The sequence below is a fragment of the Hemitrygon akajei genome, chromosome 25 (assembly GCF_048418815.1).
Source record: "Hemitrygon akajei chromosome 25, sHemAka1.3, whole genome shotgun sequence".
In the NCBI taxonomy this organism is placed as follows: domain Eukaryota; kingdom Metazoa; phylum Chordata; class Chondrichthyes; order Myliobatiformes; family Dasyatidae; genus Hemitrygon; species Hemitrygon akajei.
Window position 1 is genome coordinate 31,969,445 of NC_133148.1, and position 20,025 is coordinate 31,989,469.

Below are 20,025 nucleotides of genomic sequence, written 5' to 3' on the forward strand. Positions count from 1 at the left end.
TCTTTTTCCCCTTTCTCTGCACATCGAGTGTCGGTCTTTATATATTTTTTTTAATTGGGTCCTTTCGGGATTCTTGCTTGGAGGCTGCCTGTAAGCAGACAAATCTCAAGGTTGTACATTCTTTGAGACTTTGAGATGCATTTTAGGTATTTCTCAAGGTAAAAACATCAAATACCAGAGCAGATGCATATAAGGTGAGGAGGGGGGTGGGAGTAAATCGGAGGAGACGTGTGAGGCAGTCTCTTTGTTACACAGAGAGTGGTAGGTGCATGGAACTGGCTACCAGGAGTTGAGATGGAAGCAGATTATCATGACAGAGATTTTCTTTAGCCAAGCACGTGAGTGTGCAGGGCATGAGGTAGGCAGAAGGGATTATTTTGTTTGGCATCACGGTCAGCACAGATATGATGAGCAGAAGGGCCTGCTCCTGTACTGAGTTCTCTGAAAATGACTGGGGTCACTAAATATTACAGTATCGTCTCGGGCAAATCTGAAGAAGATCGGTTTCTTTAACTCATCAGGGACAGCACTGTGTGGGTTAACTTCTCCCATCTGTACAGTACTCTGATGGCGGAGGGGAAGAGATTGCCCCTAAAGACACACACTCAGCATTTTAAGAACAGCTTCTTCCCCTCTGCCATCAGATTACCGAACAGATTCTAACTCGTCAGGGACAGCACTCTGCAGGTTAACGGGCCCTCTCCTCCCATCTGCCTGTTTACAGAACGGATCTCTGCCCAAAGTTGTGTCACTCGAATATCGGGCGGGGGATCCAGGGGATTGCAGAGTTGGAATTCTTTTTAGGTCCTCTCCACGCTTTGTGGCGCGTCGAGCGGCAATCCTGCTGTTCTTTAGCATTTGTCTGTGGGTGGTTTTTTTTTTTACGAGGCCTAGTTGCTAGCTCAACATTCAACCCAGCACGGATGGGAAGTACGCAAGGAGCCGGCTGGCTTCGAATCGTATTCACACTATAGCATCTCCGAATCAGAATCACGTTCAATACCACTGGCATATGTCGTGAAATTTGTTGTTCAGCAGCAGCAGTACAGTGCGATATATAACAACAACATAAATTAGAATCAGAAATAATAAATATATATTCTGAGGTGGTGCTCATGGGTTCGGTGTCCATTTAGGAATTGGACGGCAGAGGGGAAGAAGCTGTTCCTGAATCGCTGAGTGTGTGTCTTCAGGTTTCTGAACCTCCTCCCTAATGGTAGCAATGAGAAGAGGGCACGTCCTGGGTCATTAATGATGGATGCCACGTTTTTGAGGCATCGCCTTTTGAAGATGTCCTGGATGCTGGGGAGACTAGTGCCCGTGATAGAGCTGAGTGAGCTTGCAACTTTCTGCAGCTTATCTCGATCCTGTGCTCTAGCTAACCATGCCAGACGGTGATGCAGTCAGTTAGGACGCTCTCCAGGTACATCTGTAGAAATTTGCGAGTGTCCTTGATGACAAATCAAATTTCCTCAGACTCCTAATGAAATTCTTTGTAATCGCATCAAGATGCCGGGCCCAGGATAGATCTGCCTCCACGACCATCTCGGGCAGTGCATTCAAGTTACGGGGGAAAGTTCAAAGTAAATTTTATTAGCAAAGTACATACATCTCACCATAAGCAACCCTGAGATTCATTTTCCTGCGGGATTACTCAGCAAATCTATAGAATAGTAACTGTAACAGGATCAATGAAAGATCAACCAGAGTGCAGAAGACAACAAACTGCGCAAATGCAAATATAAATAAATAGCAATAAATAACGAGAGCATGAGATTAAAGAGTCCTTAAAGTGAGATCATTAGTTGTAGGAACATTTCAATGATGGGGCAAGTGAGTGCGGTTATCCCTTTGGCTCAAGAGCCTGATGGTTGAGGGGTAGCAACCGTCCCTGAACCTGGTGGTGCGAGTCCTGGGGCTCCTGTACCTTAACCTGAAGGTAGGGTGTTGGGGATCTCCGATGATGGACGCTGCTTTCCTATGATGGCGTTTCGTGTGGATGTGTGCTCAATGGCTGGGAGGGCTTTTCTTGTGATGGACCGGGCTACTTTTTGTAAGAACTTCCGCTCAAGGGCACTGGTGTTCCCATCCCAGGCTGTGATGCAGCCAGTCAATACGCCCTCCACTACACATCTATGGAAGTTTGTCAAAGTTTTAGATGTCACGTCAAATCTCAGCAAACTCTGAAAAGGCAGGTAGGTCGAACTGAGTCCGAGGTCAGACCAGTCATGGTTTTGTCGGATGGTGAAACAGGCTTGACAGGACGGGAGATCTACTCCTGCTCCTACTTCCTATGAGTCTATCTGTGCCTTTCATAATATTGTAAACTTCTACCAGGTCTCCTCCCAGCCTCTGCTGCTCCAGAGAGGGAAACCCAAGCGTCTCCAACCTCACCGGGCACCACAAACCCCTTAACCAAGGTCCAACTCTTCTGCAGCCTTCCTATAATGGGGGCAACCAAAACTGAATGCAATTTGAGGGATCTTGGGATCCACGTCCGTCGATCCCTCAAAGCTGCCACGCAAGTTGGTAGTGCGGTTAAGAAGGCACATGGTGTAGTTCTGTAGATTTTATTCTTACTCTTATAGATTACTCTCTGGTGCGTGTACTAACGTGTTTTACACACTGGTTCGGAGAAATGTTGTTCTCATTTCTAAATACATTATATGATTATATATGTTATAGAGAAATACAGAAAATCTACAGCACATTACAGGCCCTTTGGCCCCTAATGTTGTGCTGATCATGTAACCTACTCTAGAAACTGCCTAGAATTACCCTACCTCATAGTCCTCTAGTTCTCTAAGCTCCATGTAGAGTCCCTTAAGTCAAGTCAAGGCAAGTCACTTTTATTGTCATTTCGACCATAACTGCTGGTACAGTACACAGTAAAAATGAGACAACATTTTTCAGGACCATGGTGTTACATGACACAGTACAAAAAACTAGACTGAACTACATAAAAAAAACACCAACACAGAGAAAGCTACACTAGATTACAGACCTACACAAGACTGCATAAAGTGCACAAAAACAGTGCAGGCATTTACAATAAATAATAAACAGAACAATAGGGCAGCAAGGTCCAGACTCTGGGTATTGAGGAGTCTGATAGCTTGGGGGAAGAAACTGTTACATAGTCTGGTCGTGACAGCCCGAATGCTTCGGAGCCTTTTCCCAGACGGCAGGAGGGAGAAGAGTTTGTATGAGGGGTGCGTGGGTCCTTCATAATGCTGTTTGCTTTGCGGATGCAGCGTGTAGTGTAAATGTCCGTGATGGTGGGAAGAGAGACCCCGATGATCTTCTCAGCTGACCTCACTATCCGCTGCAGGGTCTTGGGATCCGAGATGGTGCAATTTCCGAACTGCTCAGGTTGCTCTCAACACAACCCCTGTAGAATGTGATGAGGATGGGGGGGGTGGGAGATGGACTTTCCTCAGTCTTTGGAAAGCCTTAAAAAGGCTTAAAAGATCCTATTGTACTTGCCTCTACCACCTTCGCTGGCAATGCATTCCACACACCCATCACTCTGTATGAAAAACTTACCTCTGATATCCCCCTTGTACCCACTTCTAAGCACCTTAAAACTATGCCCCCTCGTGTTAGCCATTTCAGCCCTGGGAAAAAGCCTCTGGTTATCCACACGATCAATGCCTCTCATCATCTTACACATCTCTATCAGGTCACCTCTCATCCTCTGTCGCTCCGAGGAGAAAAGGCCAAGATCACCCAACCTATTCTCCTAAGGCACGCTCCCCAATCCAGGCAACATCCTTGTAAATCTAATATGTTGTATACAATATCTACATATTGGAGTTAAAAGACAATAAACTTGACTTGACTTCATTAGTTGGGGGATTGAGTTCAAGAGGTAATGTTGCAGCTCTATAAAACTCTGGTTAGACCACGCTTGGAGTACTGTGCTCAGTTCTGGTCGCCTCATTACAGGAAGGATGTGGAAGCCTTAGAGAGGGTGACGAGGAGATTTACCACAATGCCATCTGGATTACAGAGCATGTTTTATGAGGAAAGGTCGAGGGAGCTAAGGTTTTTCTCTTTGGAGCAAAGGAGGGACAGAGGTAATTTGATAGAGATGCACAAGATGATAAACAGCATTGATAGAGTGGACAGCCAGCGTATTTTCCCCAGGGTTAAAATGGCCAATCAAAGGGGACATAATTTTAAGGTGATTGGAGCAAAGTATAGGTGTCAGGAGTAGGATTTTTTTAAACACAGAGAATGGTAGATGTGTGGAACCCGCTGGTAGGGGTTGTGCCAGAGGCAGATATATGAGGAACATTGAGGGAGACTCTTTGAGAGGCAGACGGGTGAAAGAAAAATGGTGGTCTATGTGGGAGGGAAAGGTTAGATCTAATTGGAATAGTTTAAAAGGTCAGCACTACATCACAGGCTGTCATGTCATTTGTAATCTTCCAGACGTGGCCTAACCAGATTTTTATTAAAGTCCCAGTTTGAAAATCCCAGCTGATTTAACTTGCACCCAGGACTTTACCACCAATATTTATACCCGGGGATTTGCCCCAGCTCAGGTTATAACCCGGGATTTACCCCAGATGCAGGTTATACACTGGGATTTACCCCAGATGCAGGTTATACCACGCGATTTGCCCCAGATCAGGTTCTACCCGTTTACCCCAGTTACAGGTTATACCCCGGGATTTACCCCAATTGCAGGTTATACCCGGGGATTTGCCCCAAATGCAGGTTATAACCAGGGATAAAGTTTATACCTGGGGATTTACCCAAGTGGGGGTCGGTAATGTCCCCCAGAAGGGGTTTAATCCCGGTGCCTCATGCCCTCTGCTCCCGGTAGCAGCGCGGGGCCATCCGGGCGTTCAAAGTGCTTCCTCTGCCAGGATTAGGTCCCGGAAAGTCCGCCTCCTCCCCCTTCCCCGGTCTCTCTCCACCCCACCGTCCCTGTCACCGACCCCCGGACACGGGTATAATCCCGATCCCGGCCCCGGCCCCGGCCCCGGCCCCGGCCCCGATCACTCTCCCCCGGACACTCACGAACAACTCCCGCGGCCATCAGCTCGGCCCCGACACTCACTGCGGCCGCAGCGCCGCCCAGCGGTGACACACGCTACCGCGGCGCAGAGCCACCTAGTGACGGCCGCTGGTCACTGCAGCTACGCCGACCCACCTCCCATCACCAGACAGACATACTTTATTGATCCCGAGGGAAATTGGGTTTCGTTACAGTCACACCAACCAAGAAATATAGCAATATAAAACCATAAATAATTAAATAATAATGCGTACATTATGTCAAGTGGAAATTAGTCCAGGACCAGCCTATTGGCTCAGGGTGTCTGACACTCCGAGGGAGGAGTTGTAAAGTTTGATGGCCACAGGTAGGAATGACTTCCTATGACGCTCAGTGTTGCATCTCGGTGGAATGAGTCTCTGGCTGAATGTACTCCTGTGCCTAACCAGTACATTATGGAGTGGATGGGAGACATTGTCCAGGATGGCATGCAACTTGGACAGCATCCTCTTTTCAGACACCACCGTCAGAGAGTCCAGTTCCACCCCCACAACATCACTGGCCTTACGAATGAGTTTGTTGATTCTGTTGGTGTCTGCCATCCTCAGCCTGCTGCCCCAGCACACAACAGCAAACATGATAGCACTGGCCACCACAGACTCATAGAACATCATCAGTGTCGTCCGGCAGATGTTAAAGGACCTCAGTCTCCTCAGGAAATAGAGATGGCTCTGACCCTTCTTGTAGACAGCCTCAGTGTTCTTTGACCAGTCCAGTTTATTGTCCATTCATATCCCCAGGTAATTGTAATCCTTCACCATGTCCAGACTGACCCCTTGGATGGAAACAGGGGTCACCGGTGCCTTAGCCCTCCTCAGGTCCACCACCAGCTCCTTAGTCTTTTTCACATTAAGCTGCAGATGATTCCGCTCACACCGTGTGACAAAGTTTCCCACCGTCGCCCTGTACTCAGCCTCATCTCCCTTGCTGATGCATCCAACTATGGCAGAGTCATCAGAAAACTTCTGGAGATGGCAAGACTCTGTGCAGTAGTTGAAGTCCGAGGTGTAAATGGTGAAGAGAAAGGGAGACAGGACAGTCCCCTGTGGAGCCCCAGTGCTGCTGACCACTCTGTCTGACACTCAGTGTTGCAAGCGCACGTACTGTGGTCTGCCAGTCAGGTAATCAATAATCCACGACACCAGGGAAGTATCCACCTGCATCACTGTCAGTGTCTCACCCAGCAGAGCAGGGCGGATGGTGTTGAACGCACTGGAGAAGTCAAAAACATGACCCTCACAGTGCTCGCCAGCTTATCCAGGTGGGCGTAGACACGGTTCAGCAGGTAGACGATGGCATCCTCAACTCCTAGTCAGGGCTGGTAGGCGAACTGGAGGGGGTCTAAGTGTGGCCTAACCATAGGCTGGAGCTGCTCTAGAACAAGTCTCTCCAGGGTCTTCATGATGTGGGAGGTCAATGCCACCGGTCTGTAGTCATTGGAGACACTGGGGTGCGGCGTCTTCGGTACAGGGACGAGGCAGGACGTCTTCCACAGCACAGGAACCCTCTGGAGACTCAGGCTCAGGTTAAAGACATGGTGAAGTACTCCACATAGCTGGGGGGCACAGGCTTTGAGCACCCTGGGGCTGACACCATCCGGGCCTGCAGCCTTGCTTGGGTGGAGACGTTTCAGCTGTCTTCTCACCTGTTCAGCTGTGAAGCCCACCGTGGTGGTTTCAGGTGAGGGAGGGATGTAGTCACGAGAGCGGGGGGGAGTGGGGGGCTGTGAGGAGGGGTAGGAGGGGAGAGTGGAGTATGTGTTGGTTGGGGGCCGACAACAGATGAATCATGTGTCAAATCTGTTGAAGAACAGGTTAAGTTCGTTGGCCCTGTCCACACTGCCTTCAGCTCCTCTGTTGCTGGTTTGCCGGAACCCAGTGATGGTCCTCATCCCACTCCAGGCCTCTCTCATGTTGTTCTGCTGGAGTTTCCACTCAAGCTTCCTCCTATACCTGTCTTTAGCCTCCCAGATCTTGGCTTTCAGGTCCTCAGCTCCTCCCTATTTCCATCTCTAAACGCCCTCTTTTTAGCGTTCAGGATGTCCTTAATGTCCTTTGTTAGCCATGGCTTGTTATTTGAATAACAAAGGACAGTTCTTGCCGTGACATTACAGTCCACACAGAAGTTGATGTAACCAGTGTTGCACTCAGTGAGCCCATCAATGTCCTCTCGATGTGGCTCACAGAGGGCCTGCCAGTCTGTCTCAGAGTGTCAGAGTGTCTCACTGTATCAGTGAACCCTCCCGGTACAGTATCTGTCACAGTATCACTGAACCCTCACCAGCATCTGTCACCGTATCACAGAAAATTCACCAACATCTGTCGTATCACTGAACTCTCACCAGCATCTGTCACCGTATCACAGAAAATTCACCAACATCATGGGTAGGACGCCGGAATGGAGGTCGACCCACCTTCAGTCAGCAGGCAGATGGTCTGCTGGAGGAACTCGGCGGGTAGGGCAGCATAATCCCCATGCAAGGTTTCGACAAGTCGGACAGCGTCAAGCGCACAGAGAGGCGAGCCACAGGCTCGTCCCCGGCGCAGGTATCCCGGAACGGCGCTTGCTGGGACTGATGTTCCGACCGTGCAGGAAGGATCTGACTGTACCCTACCCTCCATCCACCACTGCCAGCCAAGCAAGCTTTCAGTGAGGCATTCGGAGAATTTACACGGGCAGCTTCCCCATCCACCAAGCGGTCCCCTTGCGGTATTCCATGCCGACCACTGCCTGATGCGCTTGTGGTCAGAAGTATTGGTCTGGAAGAACTTCTCACATGAAGGACAGGTAGTGTGGCGATGTCCAGCCGACTGGGGCTTTGCGCGGCAGCAGGGGGCCAGCCTCAACCCTCGCAGCACCGGGGATAGCGTGGCGCTTTGGGGCCCACGCACAGTCCTTCGACTCCACACACTGCCGGCCGCAAGCCACGTATGACAGTAGCGGCCAGGATCGTACGTTAACCCTTTCTCTCCTACACTCATTCCCATGAACCTCCCCCGGACTCTCTCCAATGCCACCGTCGCTTTGATAAGAGACCCAAAAAGTGCCCACAATACTCCGAGAGCAGTCTGACCCGCGCCCACGCATTTACATCCTTGCTTTCAAAATGAATGCTAACATTGCATTTGTCTTCCTCACCACCGTCTCAACCTGCAAATTAACTCCTAGGGACTCCCGAGCCCCTTTGCGCCTCAGATCTTTAAGTATTCTCTTAGAAAAGCGTGGATATCTTCACTCACCCCAACACTAAACTGATTCCACAACCTATGGACTCACTTTCAAGGACTCTGCTTCTCATGTTCTCAATTATTATTTACTGAATTTCTTTTTGCACGTGCTTACAGTTCGTCTTCGCTTGCACATTGCTTGTTTACCCATTTTTTGTTTGTTTTGTCAGCGAAGTTCCCTCTAAAGTGTGCGCGCACACACATCTCTTGCTACTCGCTCGCAAAGGAATTCAAACTGCGCGCAGAAGGTTGGCACCCTCCGCCTCGTCGGCGGGTTAAGGAGACTTCGGGATCGTACCCAGTCACGTTTCCTTTTCCAGTTTCTGACGCGGACGGTGTTGACAACGCGGGGTTTGCCTGCAGGTTTTAGAACTGGCTTACCTGTACTGTTATTATTGAAGAAATGATTGATTCCACCAACACGCACAAAATGCTGGTGGAACACAGCAGGCCAGGCAGCATCTATAGGGAGAAGCACTGTCGACGTCCTGAAGAAGCGTCTCGGCCCGAAACGTCGACAGGGCTTCTCCCTATAGATGCTGCCTGACCTGCTACATTCCACCAGCATTTTGCGTGTGTTGCTTGAATTTCCAGCATCTGCAGATTTCCTCCTGTTGATTCCACCATGTCCAATTCCAGAGAAGCAAACGAGAAGAACTGCGAGTTCACTTAAAAGCCGAATGGCTTAATGACCATTTCAAACAACTTTGACAACGTGAAAAGATTGATAATGTCACACGCTGTCGGATAGTCTATGAGAAATAAGACACAGCGGCGTGCCGAAGGGGGGGTTCGGCCCGAAACGTCGACCGTGCTCTTTACCACAGATGCTGCCTGTCCTGCTGAGTTCCTCCAGCATCTTGCACGTGTTTCATTGACGTGTGTTATTTATTTTAAACCACGAACAACAAACTGGACTCGATAGTTTATAATCCACAGAACAGCTTCAGGTTTACTTCCACTTAAAAACTCAGTGCGCACACTGGGCAGAAAAAGCGCACGGCACAAGATTTTAATGCACACCGGTCGTTACAAATTAGAGGGAACTTTGCTTGTTGTGTCGTTTTCCGTCGATTCTGTTGTGTTTCTTCGGATCTGCTGCGAAAGAAAATGAATCTCACGGTTCTATATGCTGACAGGTACGTACTTTGATAATATATTTACTTTGACGGTGAAGTTCATCTCAGATCTCCGGTGTTGTGCGGTGTTTCTGTGATCAATCATGGGAGTCCCCTGCTGCTCCCGTGGGCTCCTCTGCATCCCGGCTACTTGTGTATTGGGGAATTAATTCGCTAGCTTCCTAAAAGTCTTAGAAATGTACAGCACAGAAACAGGCTCCTCGGCCCACCTCGCCCATACTGAGCCGTTTAAACTGCCCTCTCCCATCGCCTCGCACCGCTACCATCCGATCAAAACTTTGCTTGAACGTTGAAATCGAGCTCGCAGGCACCACTTGTGCTGGGCACAGCTGTCACGGCCCTTATTACCCCCCTGGAGCTCAGCTTAATGTCCACTCATCTGATTCATCTGCAGGTAGGACGGTGGGTGAGGGGTAAGTAAGTGGTCATACAAAGAAAATCGATCTCTTCAAGGGATCCAAAGGTTATTAAAGTAGAAGGCGTGATTGATAAGTTCATGGCCTAAGGTAGGAGGAGTCAATTTTAGAAAACCTAGCACATTTATTTTTCAACATCGTCCCCTCCTACATTTACACACTTAAGTCCAGCGGTCGTGGAGCATACGGATCTTGGACCTCCGGAAAGTGTCCACAGCAGGGGTGATTGATAAGTTCGTGGCCTAAGGTAGAAGGAGATGAGTTATTAACTTCAAACTTTCTGCATAATCACTCAAAGAGTGGAACTGCACGTGCATGTAACGAGAGCTGTATAACTCATCTCCTTCTACCTGAGGCCACGAACTTATCAATCACCCCTCGTATACAACTCTAGGATTCTTCTCCAGATATTCACAAATCCAAGAACCCTCTCCCACATGAAACGTAACAAGAATATTGGCCTCAATATCCCTCTCCCTGCACAAAAAAATCACGCAATATCTTTCAAGCATAGTGAGCTGTCGGTGGTCAATATTAGTGCCCCTGGATATTTGATCTAATTTAGTGGTACTAATTTAACCAATTATTTATCATATCTGGGATGTGTGCTGTGAAGGTAGTGGTGCGAGCTTCTGCTTTTGTTAGTGGAGGTATTGAGTTCAAAAAGGTTGTGTTGCAACTTTATAAAACCCTGGTGTGGCCACATCTGGAGTACTGCACACAGTTCTGGTCGCTCCACTATAGGAAGGGTGTTGGGGCTTCGGAGAGGGTGCAGAAGAGGTTCACCAGGATGCTGCCTGGTTTAGAGAGTGCGTGCTGTCACGAGAGGCCAAACTTGGGTTGTCTTCACTGGAATGCTGGAAGCTGAGGACAGATCATGAGAGCCGTAGACAGAGTAAATCTGTTTCCCAGGGTTGAAATGTCTAATACCAGAGGGCATGCACTGAAGGTGAGAGGGGATAGGTTCAAAGGGGGATGTGAGGGGTAAGTTTTACTCAGAGAGTGGCGAGTGTCTGGAATGCGCTGTCTGGTATAGAGGCAGAGACGTTTGGATAGCCACATGGATGTGAGGAAGATGGAGGAATATGGACATGGTGTAGGTAGGAGGGATTAGTGTTTGGGTGTTTTTGATTTGCTTTTTATCTGTTTCAGCACAACTTTGTGGGCCGATTGGTCAAAAGAAGGTACAGAAAGTTGTAAAATTAGTGAGCTCCATCATGGGTACTAGTATCCAATGCATCTTCAAGCAGCGATTCCTCAGGGAGGCGACGTCCATCATCGAGGACCCCCATCACCCAGGACATGCCCTCTCCTTGTTCCTCAGAAAGGAGGTACAGGAGCCTGAAGACACACACACTCACCAATTCAGGAACAGCTTCTTCCCCTCTGCCATCCGATTTCTGAATGGACAAAGAACCTGTGAACACTACCTCACTACTTTTTTATATGATTTCTGTTTTTGCACTATTTTTAATTTAACTACTTAATTCACATATATACACTTACTGTAACTGATTTAATTACATTTTTACATATTATTATGTATTGTTGCTGCTAAGTTAACAAACATATGCCAGTGATATTAAACCTGATTCTGTTCCTGTGCTGTTCTATGTTCTAAGTTAAGTGCTCAAAGCTAGTGAGATTAGTTTGAGTTCCAGGAGTTATACCAAACGAGGACGACATATTTCCTTGGATTGGATAGTGTGACACTTGGAGAGAAGTGTACAGGAGGCAGAGTTATGGTGCTGCACGTTGGCCGGCAGAGAAGCTGGATCTGCCAGCTCACAGCGCCAGCAGCCTGGCTTTGAACCTGACCTTGGGTGCTGTCCGAGTACTGCCTGCACATTCTTTGTGACCCCGAGTTTCCTCCCACCTTCCAGCGACATACTGGGTGAGAGGTTATTCTGGTACTATAAATTGTCCGTGGTGTAGGTTCAAAGTTCAAAGTAAAGTTATTATAAAGTCCATACGTGCATGTCACCACATACGACCCTGAGATTTGTTTTCTTGTGGGCATACTCAGTAAATACAAGGAACACAACTGAATCAATGAAAGACAGCCCCCAATCAGATGGACAAACACGCAAAAATTCAACGGACTGTGAAAATACAAAGATAAGTTAATAATACTCATAAATAAAAAAGCAATAAATAGTAAGAACGAGAGATGAAGAGTCTTTGAAAGTGAGTCCGTAGCTTGTGGGAACATTTCAATGATCTCTGGAGAAGGCCAGCAGATCCTCAGCTTAATATCTCAAAAGTCAGCACTTCAGAAGATTTGGCATTCCCTTGGTATTGGACTGCAGTCTCAACCTAGATTTATGGACTCCAATGAGCCTTCAATCTGACTCCTGCTTCACCAAGACAGGACAAGCTAAAGTTAATGCCAAAAATTGTTCTCTTTGTCTCCAATGAAGACCATGGACGCATTTGTTTGTTGAAGTGGCACACTGAAATTCCCAGTGCTTGCACTTCCCTCCACTGGGTTCTACATGTTGTAAATTGGTCCTCTGGAGGATAATGGGGAGAACTTGCCCACCCTGAACCAGATTAACGAAGAAGTTTGTTCTTGATTAGCCAGGGCATCAAAGGGTGAAGGCAGGGGAGTGGGGATGACTGGAAGAATTGGATCAGCACATAATTAAATGGCAGAACAGACTCGATGGGCCAAATGGCCTACTTCTGCTCCTGTCTTGTGATGGGGCAAGTGAAGTTATCCCTTTAGTTCGAGAGTCTAATAGCTGAGGGGTAATAAATGTTCCTGAACCTGATGCTGCGAGTCCTGAGGCTTCTGTCCCTTCTTCTTGATGGCAGCGGTGAGAAGAGAGCACGGCCTGGGTGGAAGGGGTCCCTGATGATGGATGCTGCTTTCCTGCAGGTGTGCTCAATGGTGGCTGGATGGTACCAGTGATGGAGGTCGATGGTAGGAGCACGGGTTGTGGAGAAACGATGGGCAATAAGATTCATCCAAGAACCGCGACAGACTCAGTCCAAACACTCCCGTTAAGTTGGGAGGAGATGCAAATCCACAACCTGAGCCACATACACTGCAGGAACTCAACCAAGAGGCAGGTTCGATATTGTCATTTAAAAAAAAATTTGGATAGGTATATGGACAGGAAAGGAATGGAGGGTTATGGGCTGAGTGCAGGTTGGTGGGACTAGGTGAGGGTAAGCATTCGGCACGGACTAGAAGGGCCGAGATGGCCTGTTTCTGTGCTGTAATTGTTATATGGTTATAAGAACACTCATCGGCCTCGGAAATGTTTTCTGGCTCCTTCCTTGCTATTCCTGCCTGATGAAGTACTTAGAACATAGAAATTTACAGCACATTACAGGCCCTTCAGCCCACAATGTTGTGCTGACCATGTAGCCTACTTTAGAAACTGCCCAGGATTTCCCTGGCACATAAACTCGGGCCGGGACATCGGCTGGTCATTTCTCTCCATAGCTGCCGCTCGACTTCCTGAGTTTTTCCAGCATTTTGTGTGTGCCACTCAAGATTTCCGGCATCTGCAGAATCACTTGTACCTCCTAACTAATCACAATGCTATGAAAGTAACCCCAATTCAAGTGATGAACGGTCTCCTGTTTCATTCCCCACATACTCCCTGACCTGCTGTCAGGACGCTGGAACAGGGATCCAATCACAGACCCAGTACTATACACATAGTGATATTAATTGAGTAACAAATCCCGAGGTGCAAACAAAGTCGGCGTCAAAGTTCAAGCAGAGATCAAAACATTCAGAGAAATCCAAAAACTAGAATCGGGAAACAGGTAGGGTCGATATTCAGACGGACAGAGTACAGATACAAATGCTGGAAAGGCTCAAGAAAATTTACTGGCACAATCTGGCAACAAACAGGTGAAAACACAGGACTGAAGTACACTGACCAATAAACAGAGAGGCAGATGATAGGTGGAGCACAATGAGACACGGGTGGCAGCAATACAGGTAATAATGAGAAACAGATGAGAGACGGAGTACTCAGTAACACAGGGGCCCGAGTAGAGCAGGAATGGGGACAGGAGCATGAAAACAAACAAAAGCACATGGCAATACAAACCACAGACTGATGGCTAGGGTGGAAACACACAAAAAGACAGAGTTCACCTGCTGAATGCTTCAAACAACTTGTATTTTCTTTTCAATCTCCTATGTAAGTTATGTAGCCACTGTACAATATAGTGTAATGCCCTGGCTAAAATTTTTTTATAAATATCAGAAAATTTACTATAAAGAGCAACAAGCGGTAAAAAAAAATCAAATCAATATTTGTGTGACCACCTTTTGCTTTTGAAACTGCATCATTTACTTTAGGTACACTGTCATATAAGGAAATCAGCTGGTACATAGTTTCTAAGTATTTCAGGGAACTTAGTAACATATAGAAACATAGAAAATCTACAGTGCATTACAGGCCCTTCGGCCCACAATGTTGTGCTGACCATGTAACCTACTCTAAAAACTGCCTAGAATTTCCCTATCGTATAGCTACCTATTCTTCTAAGCTCCTTGTGCCTAAGAGCTTCTTAAAAGACCTTATTGTATCCGCCTCTACCACCGTTGCCGGCAGTGCATTCCATACATTCACCACTCTGTGTGAAAAACTTACCTCTGACATCTCCTCTGTACCTGCTTCCAAGCACCTTAAGATTATGCCCCCTCGTGTTAGCCATTTCAACCCTGGGAAAAAGCCTCCGGCTATCCACACGATCGATGCCTCTCATCATCTTGTACACCTCTATCAGGTCACCTCTCGTCCTCTGTCGCTCCAAGGAGAAAAGACCCAGTTCTCGTAAGGCATGCTCCCCAATCTGGACAACGTCTGCACTCTCTCTATAGAGTCCACTTCCTTCTTATAGTGAGATGACCAGAACTGAACACACTTCTTCTCTTCTTCTACAGACTTCAGCTAGCTCGCTCGCTTCTGTCTCTCCAGGTAATCCTGGACAGCCTCGATGATGATGTTGAGACTGGGGCTCTGTGGAGGCCGTACCCTCTGAAACCAGATTAAAATCTGGTGTGCCTAAGACCTTTACATGGTATTGCAGTTGTTCACTGGATGTGGATGGCACTGTTTACTGTCATCTCAGTTCCCTCAATGTCGCTGAACTGAGTCAGCAGTTAAGAGTCAATGTACTGGTGCCTGTCTCTGGAGTGACAGACAGGCCAGACCAGTTAAGTTTGCTTCCTGAACCACATCACTAAACTAGATGGAGATTGTGTAAACTCGTCCACATTGGAAATACTAGCTTTTTAATTCTGATGATCCACTCAAGTTCTCACCTGCTTTGATATCATATACACCAGACCACAGGTAATTTGCAATTCGAGTAGACACATATTTCAAGGGCAAATAAAGGCCTCAATGAACAATATTGAGACAAGCAGGTTGATCTCTATCTCCCTTAATCCAGTAACAATGAAGTACTTTGTTAATCACACTACCTCTGGCAAATGATCATTGCAGGCAATAGCCTGTAACCTCCCTTTCGCCTTGGAGGCAACTCGATGTGACAGAACTGAGCCGAGGCAGTGGGCCTGTTGCTGAGAGCAAGGAGGACCCGAGGCTCGATCAATCTGAGCGCTGGGTTGGGTTGGATTGGAAAGGTCGGGAACAGGCTGAATCGAGGTTGCGGGGTCCAGGTCCCAGAGCGTATCGAAGCGACTGAACCTGACGCTTGGACAGGCTCATGTCAGGCTATCGGGGTCCTGGGTGAGGGACGGGCCGGTCCAGCTTTCTGCTCCACTCTGCGCTTAACTAACCGTCTGCGGACGGACTCTCTTTGTGGACTTCAGTTCAGAGCACCATTCGCATGCGTTCATTGTTTGTGTGATTTTTTTTTCCATTTAAAGGTTGGAGGTGTTGTGGACAGTGAGGAAGGTTTTCAAAGCTTGCAGAGGGATTTGGACCAGCTGGAAAAATGGGCTGAAAAATGACAGATGGAGTTTAACACAGACAAGTGTGAGGTATTGCACTTTGGAAGGGAAAACCAAGGTAGAACATACAAGGTAAATGGTAGGGCACCGAGGAGTGCTGTAGGACTGAGGGATCTGGGAATACAGATACAAAATTCCCTAAAAGTGGCGTCACAGGTAGATAGGGTTGTAAAGAGAGCTTTTGGTACATTGGCCTTTATAAATCAAAGTATTGAGTACAAGAGTTGGAATGTAATGGTGAGGTTGTATAAGGCATTGGTGAGGCCAAATTTGGAGTATTGTGTGCAGTTTTGGTCACCAAATTACAGGAAGGATATTAATAAGGTTGAAAGAGTGCAGAGAAGGTTTACAAGGATGTTGCCGGGACTTGAGAAACTGAGTTAGAGAGAAAGGTTGAATAGGTTAGGACTTTATTCCCTGGAGCGTAGAAGAATGAGGGGAGACTTGATAGAGGTGTATAAAATTATGATGGGTATAGATAGAGTGAATACAAGCAGGCTTTTTCCACTGAGGCTAGGGGAGAAAAAAACCAGAAGACATGGGTTAAGGGGGAAAAGTTTAAAGGGAAAATGGGGGGGGGGGGCTTCTTCACACAGAGAGTGGTGGGAGTGTGGAATGAGCTGCCAGATGAAGTGGTAAATGCGGGCTCACTTTTAACATTTAAGAAAAACTTGGACAGGTACATGGATGAGAGGTGCATGGAGGGATATGGTCCAGGTGCAGGTCAGTGGGACTAGGCAGAAAAATGGTCAGCACAGCCAAGAAGGGCTGAATGGCCTGTTTCTGTGCTGTAATGTTCTATGGTTCTCTCTCTCTGCACATTGGGTCTTTTTTAAAATGAGTTCTTTTGGGTGACAGCCTGTTAGGAGATGAATCGCAAGGTTGTATAATGTATACGTGCTTTGATAATAAATGTACTTTGAACTTAATTCTTCCCCTTTTTCAGGATTTACCCAATCATTTTACGAATTGCTGAATCTGGTTTAATCACCCTTACATCAAGGTTAAAATTCTCACATTGCCAGCTCCTTCCCCAACCATCACAATCAGTGCCCTAGTGTTCACTAGCTTGTCACTCGAAAGCTGTCCCTTCATTAAAAAAGTGATCTTGAATCCTTTAAATGACACCAGTTACAGCTCTAGCCTCTCCAGATGCGCACAAGATCTATGCTTGTCTCTCTAAAGCTGCCCTATTACAGAAAACTCTAGCAGAACCCAGGGATGTAAACCACTTAAGTTACGAAGGTTTCCATTTAACCATCTATATAGATCATCTCTGTACCCCAATTTTTACATCTTCTTAACAATGCCCCAGTTAGCTGTTATTTTATATGAGCAAATACATCACACAGAATTAAAATACATCTGCCCAACACTCTCCCTAAATTATTCACATCAATTTTGAATGTTGAACTCAGAACTGAAATTATGCGATGGAAGATTGATATCAGCAATGTGGGTAAAGAGCCCTAATCTATTCATCCCACCATTTCTGTAAATGTTCCAAGGTTTTGAAAAAGGACTGAATTGGTAAAATAAAGATGGTCAGGTGATGGCGCTGTGGCTCATTCCATGAAACAATTGAGATGGCCATGTGATGAGACTGTGGTTCATAGCACATAGAACAGTACAGCATAGTACATAATTTCCATGAAATTCATGAAGGAACACAGGGAGAAGGGAGGATATTGGGGCTGAGAGGGAAAATGGATCAGCCATTATGAAATGGCAGAGCAGACTCGATGGGCCAAATGGCCTAATGCTACTCTGAAATCTTATGGTCTAAATATTAGTACATTATATGTCAATGATTTGGATGATGGAATTGATGGCTTTGTTGCAAAGTTTGCAGACAACATGAAGATAAATGGAAGGGCAGGTAGTTTGAAGTACTAAGCAGAGAGGCTACAGAAGGATGTAGACAGATTAGGCAATGAACGTCGCACGTGATGAAGACCATGGAGTGGCTGATAATACAGAATCTGAGGCCACAAACCAGGCACGCCCAGGATCCTCTTCAGTTTGCGTATAAGGAGAAGGTGGGAGTGGAGGATGCTATCACGTATTTGCTGCACAAATCACTCTCTCACCTAGAGGGGGTCAGTTGTGCTGTGAGGATTACATTCCTTGACTTCTCTAGTGCCTTTAACACCATCCAGCCCAAGATCTTAAGGCACAAACTAATGGAGATGGGAGTAGACTCTCACATGGTGGATTGGATAGTGGACTACTTGACAGATAGACCTCAGTATGTGCGGTTGGGAGACTGTAGGTCTGACACGGTGGTCAGCAGCACAGGGAACCGTACTCTCTCCGGTCCTGTTCACCCTGTACACATCAGATTTCCAATATAACTCGGAGTCCTGCCATGTGCAGAAGTTCGCTGATGACACGGCCATAGTGGGGTGTGTCAGGAATGGACAGGAGGAGGAGTATAGGAAACTGATACAGGTGCATATCATATTTTTTTACTGAGTTAAGTATTGTATGTAATTAGTTTTGCTACAAGAAGTGTATGGGACATTGGAAAAAAGTTGAATTTCCCCATGGGGATGAATAAATTATCTATCTATCTATCTGAAATGGCAGATGGAATCCAGTGTCAGGAAGTGTATGGTCATGCACTTTAGTAGAAGGAACGAAAGGATTGACTATTTTCTAAATAGAGAGAAAATACAGAAAAATGAGGACTTGAGAGTCCTTGTGCAGGATTCCCTAAAGTTTAATAGGCAGGCTGAGTCTGTGGCGAGGAAGGCAAATGCAATGTTAGCTTTCAAGAGTACTAGAGTATAAAAGCAAGGATATATTGTTGAGACTTTATAAAGTACTGGTGAGGCCTCACTTGGAGAATTGTGAGCAGTTTTGGGCCCCTTATCTTACAAAGGATGTGCTGAAACTGGAGAGGATTCCAAGGAGGCTCAGGAAAATGATCCCAGGATTGGATGACTTGTCATATGAAGAGTGTTTGATGGTTCTGGACCTGTAGTCACTGGAATTCAGAAGTGGTGACCTATTGAAACCTATCAAATGGTGAAAGGCCTTGATAGAGTGGATGTGGAGAGGATGCTTCTTATGGTGGCAGAGTTGAAGAATAGAGGACACCGCCTCAGAATAGAGGGGCATCCTTTTAGAATGGAGATGAGGAGGGATTTCTTCATCTTGGAGAGTGGTGTATCTTCGTAATTCTTTACCACAGACAGCCATGGAGGCCAAGTCTTTATGTATATTTAAGGCAGAGGTTGATAGATTCTTGATTCGTCAGGGCATGAAGGGATACAGGGAGAAGGCAGATTGGGGCTGAGAGGAAAACTAGATCAGCCACTATGAAATGACAGCAGATTTGACGGGCCAAGTGGCCCAATTCTGCTCCTTATCTTATGGTTATTGGAGTATTAAACAGCTGAAGAGCATGATTAATGAATATTCTGTAGTGTGACGTCCATTTTCACCTGATCAACCAATACAGTAAGTTCTTCCAGTTCTATATATTCCACACACAAAAAAAGATGCAGATGTTAGTTTAAATCCAGGATTGAGCTTTGCTCTCAGACTTCTGCTTGGGGTTGAATAAAATAGAGAGTACAGGCTAAGTTGCAGACATCGATTAAACAAAATTACTGACCATGTCCACCAAATAAAGATCAGACACCACATGCATTCCGAGGAACACCACTGCTACAGAAACCTCTACTTAAACCAAATCCAGATGCTGGCACCTACTTCAAGTGAAACGCTGCCAGGGTTCTGACTGGTCAAGTGCTCAGGTCAGATCACTTAACTTTTCTTAAGTACAGCTGGTGTCTGTCACATGGGCAAAAGAGCGATCCAAACAACTGAGCCGCAAGCTTCTCAAGCCTCACCTTTCCCCAGAAGCGCAGTCAAGGATCAGAAAATACATAACTTTCCACATTCAAATGCACGTCTACAGGGCAATGATGCAGTCACTGAAATCTCCAAACTGGTTACTCCTCAATACCAAAGTTGAGAAAATGGTAAGTTTTGTTCTATTGTGTGCCCACAGGGTTGCATACTTTGTTAATAAACTCAGTGCCACAGAGAACAGCACAGAAACAGGCCCTTCAGTCCCTCTAATCCATGCCAAAACCAGTTAAACTGCCTACTACCATCAACCTGCACTGGGACCACATCTCTACTATGTTGAAGTCCAGCTCACACGCACCACTTGCACTGGCAGTTCATTCCACACTCTCACCATCCTGAGTGA

General features: G+C 46.7%; 1 protein-coding gene across 1 annotated transcript in view; it reads right to left on the reverse strand.

The window, feature by feature from the left end:
• ech1 (enoyl CoA hydratase 1, peroxisomal) overlaps nucleotides 1-5,136 on the reverse strand; it is a 44,298-nt gene extending 39,162 nt beyond the window's left edge. The window contains exon 1 of the mRNA XM_073028875.1: nucleotides 5,032-5,136. Coding sequence (XP_072884976.1) covers nucleotides 5,032-5,050 — 19 coding nt within the window. The 5' untranslated portion in view covers nucleotides 5,051-5,136. The remainder of the gene's footprint in view (nucleotides 1-5,031) is intronic.
• Between the last annotated feature and the right edge of the window lie 14,889 nt (nucleotides 5,137-20,025).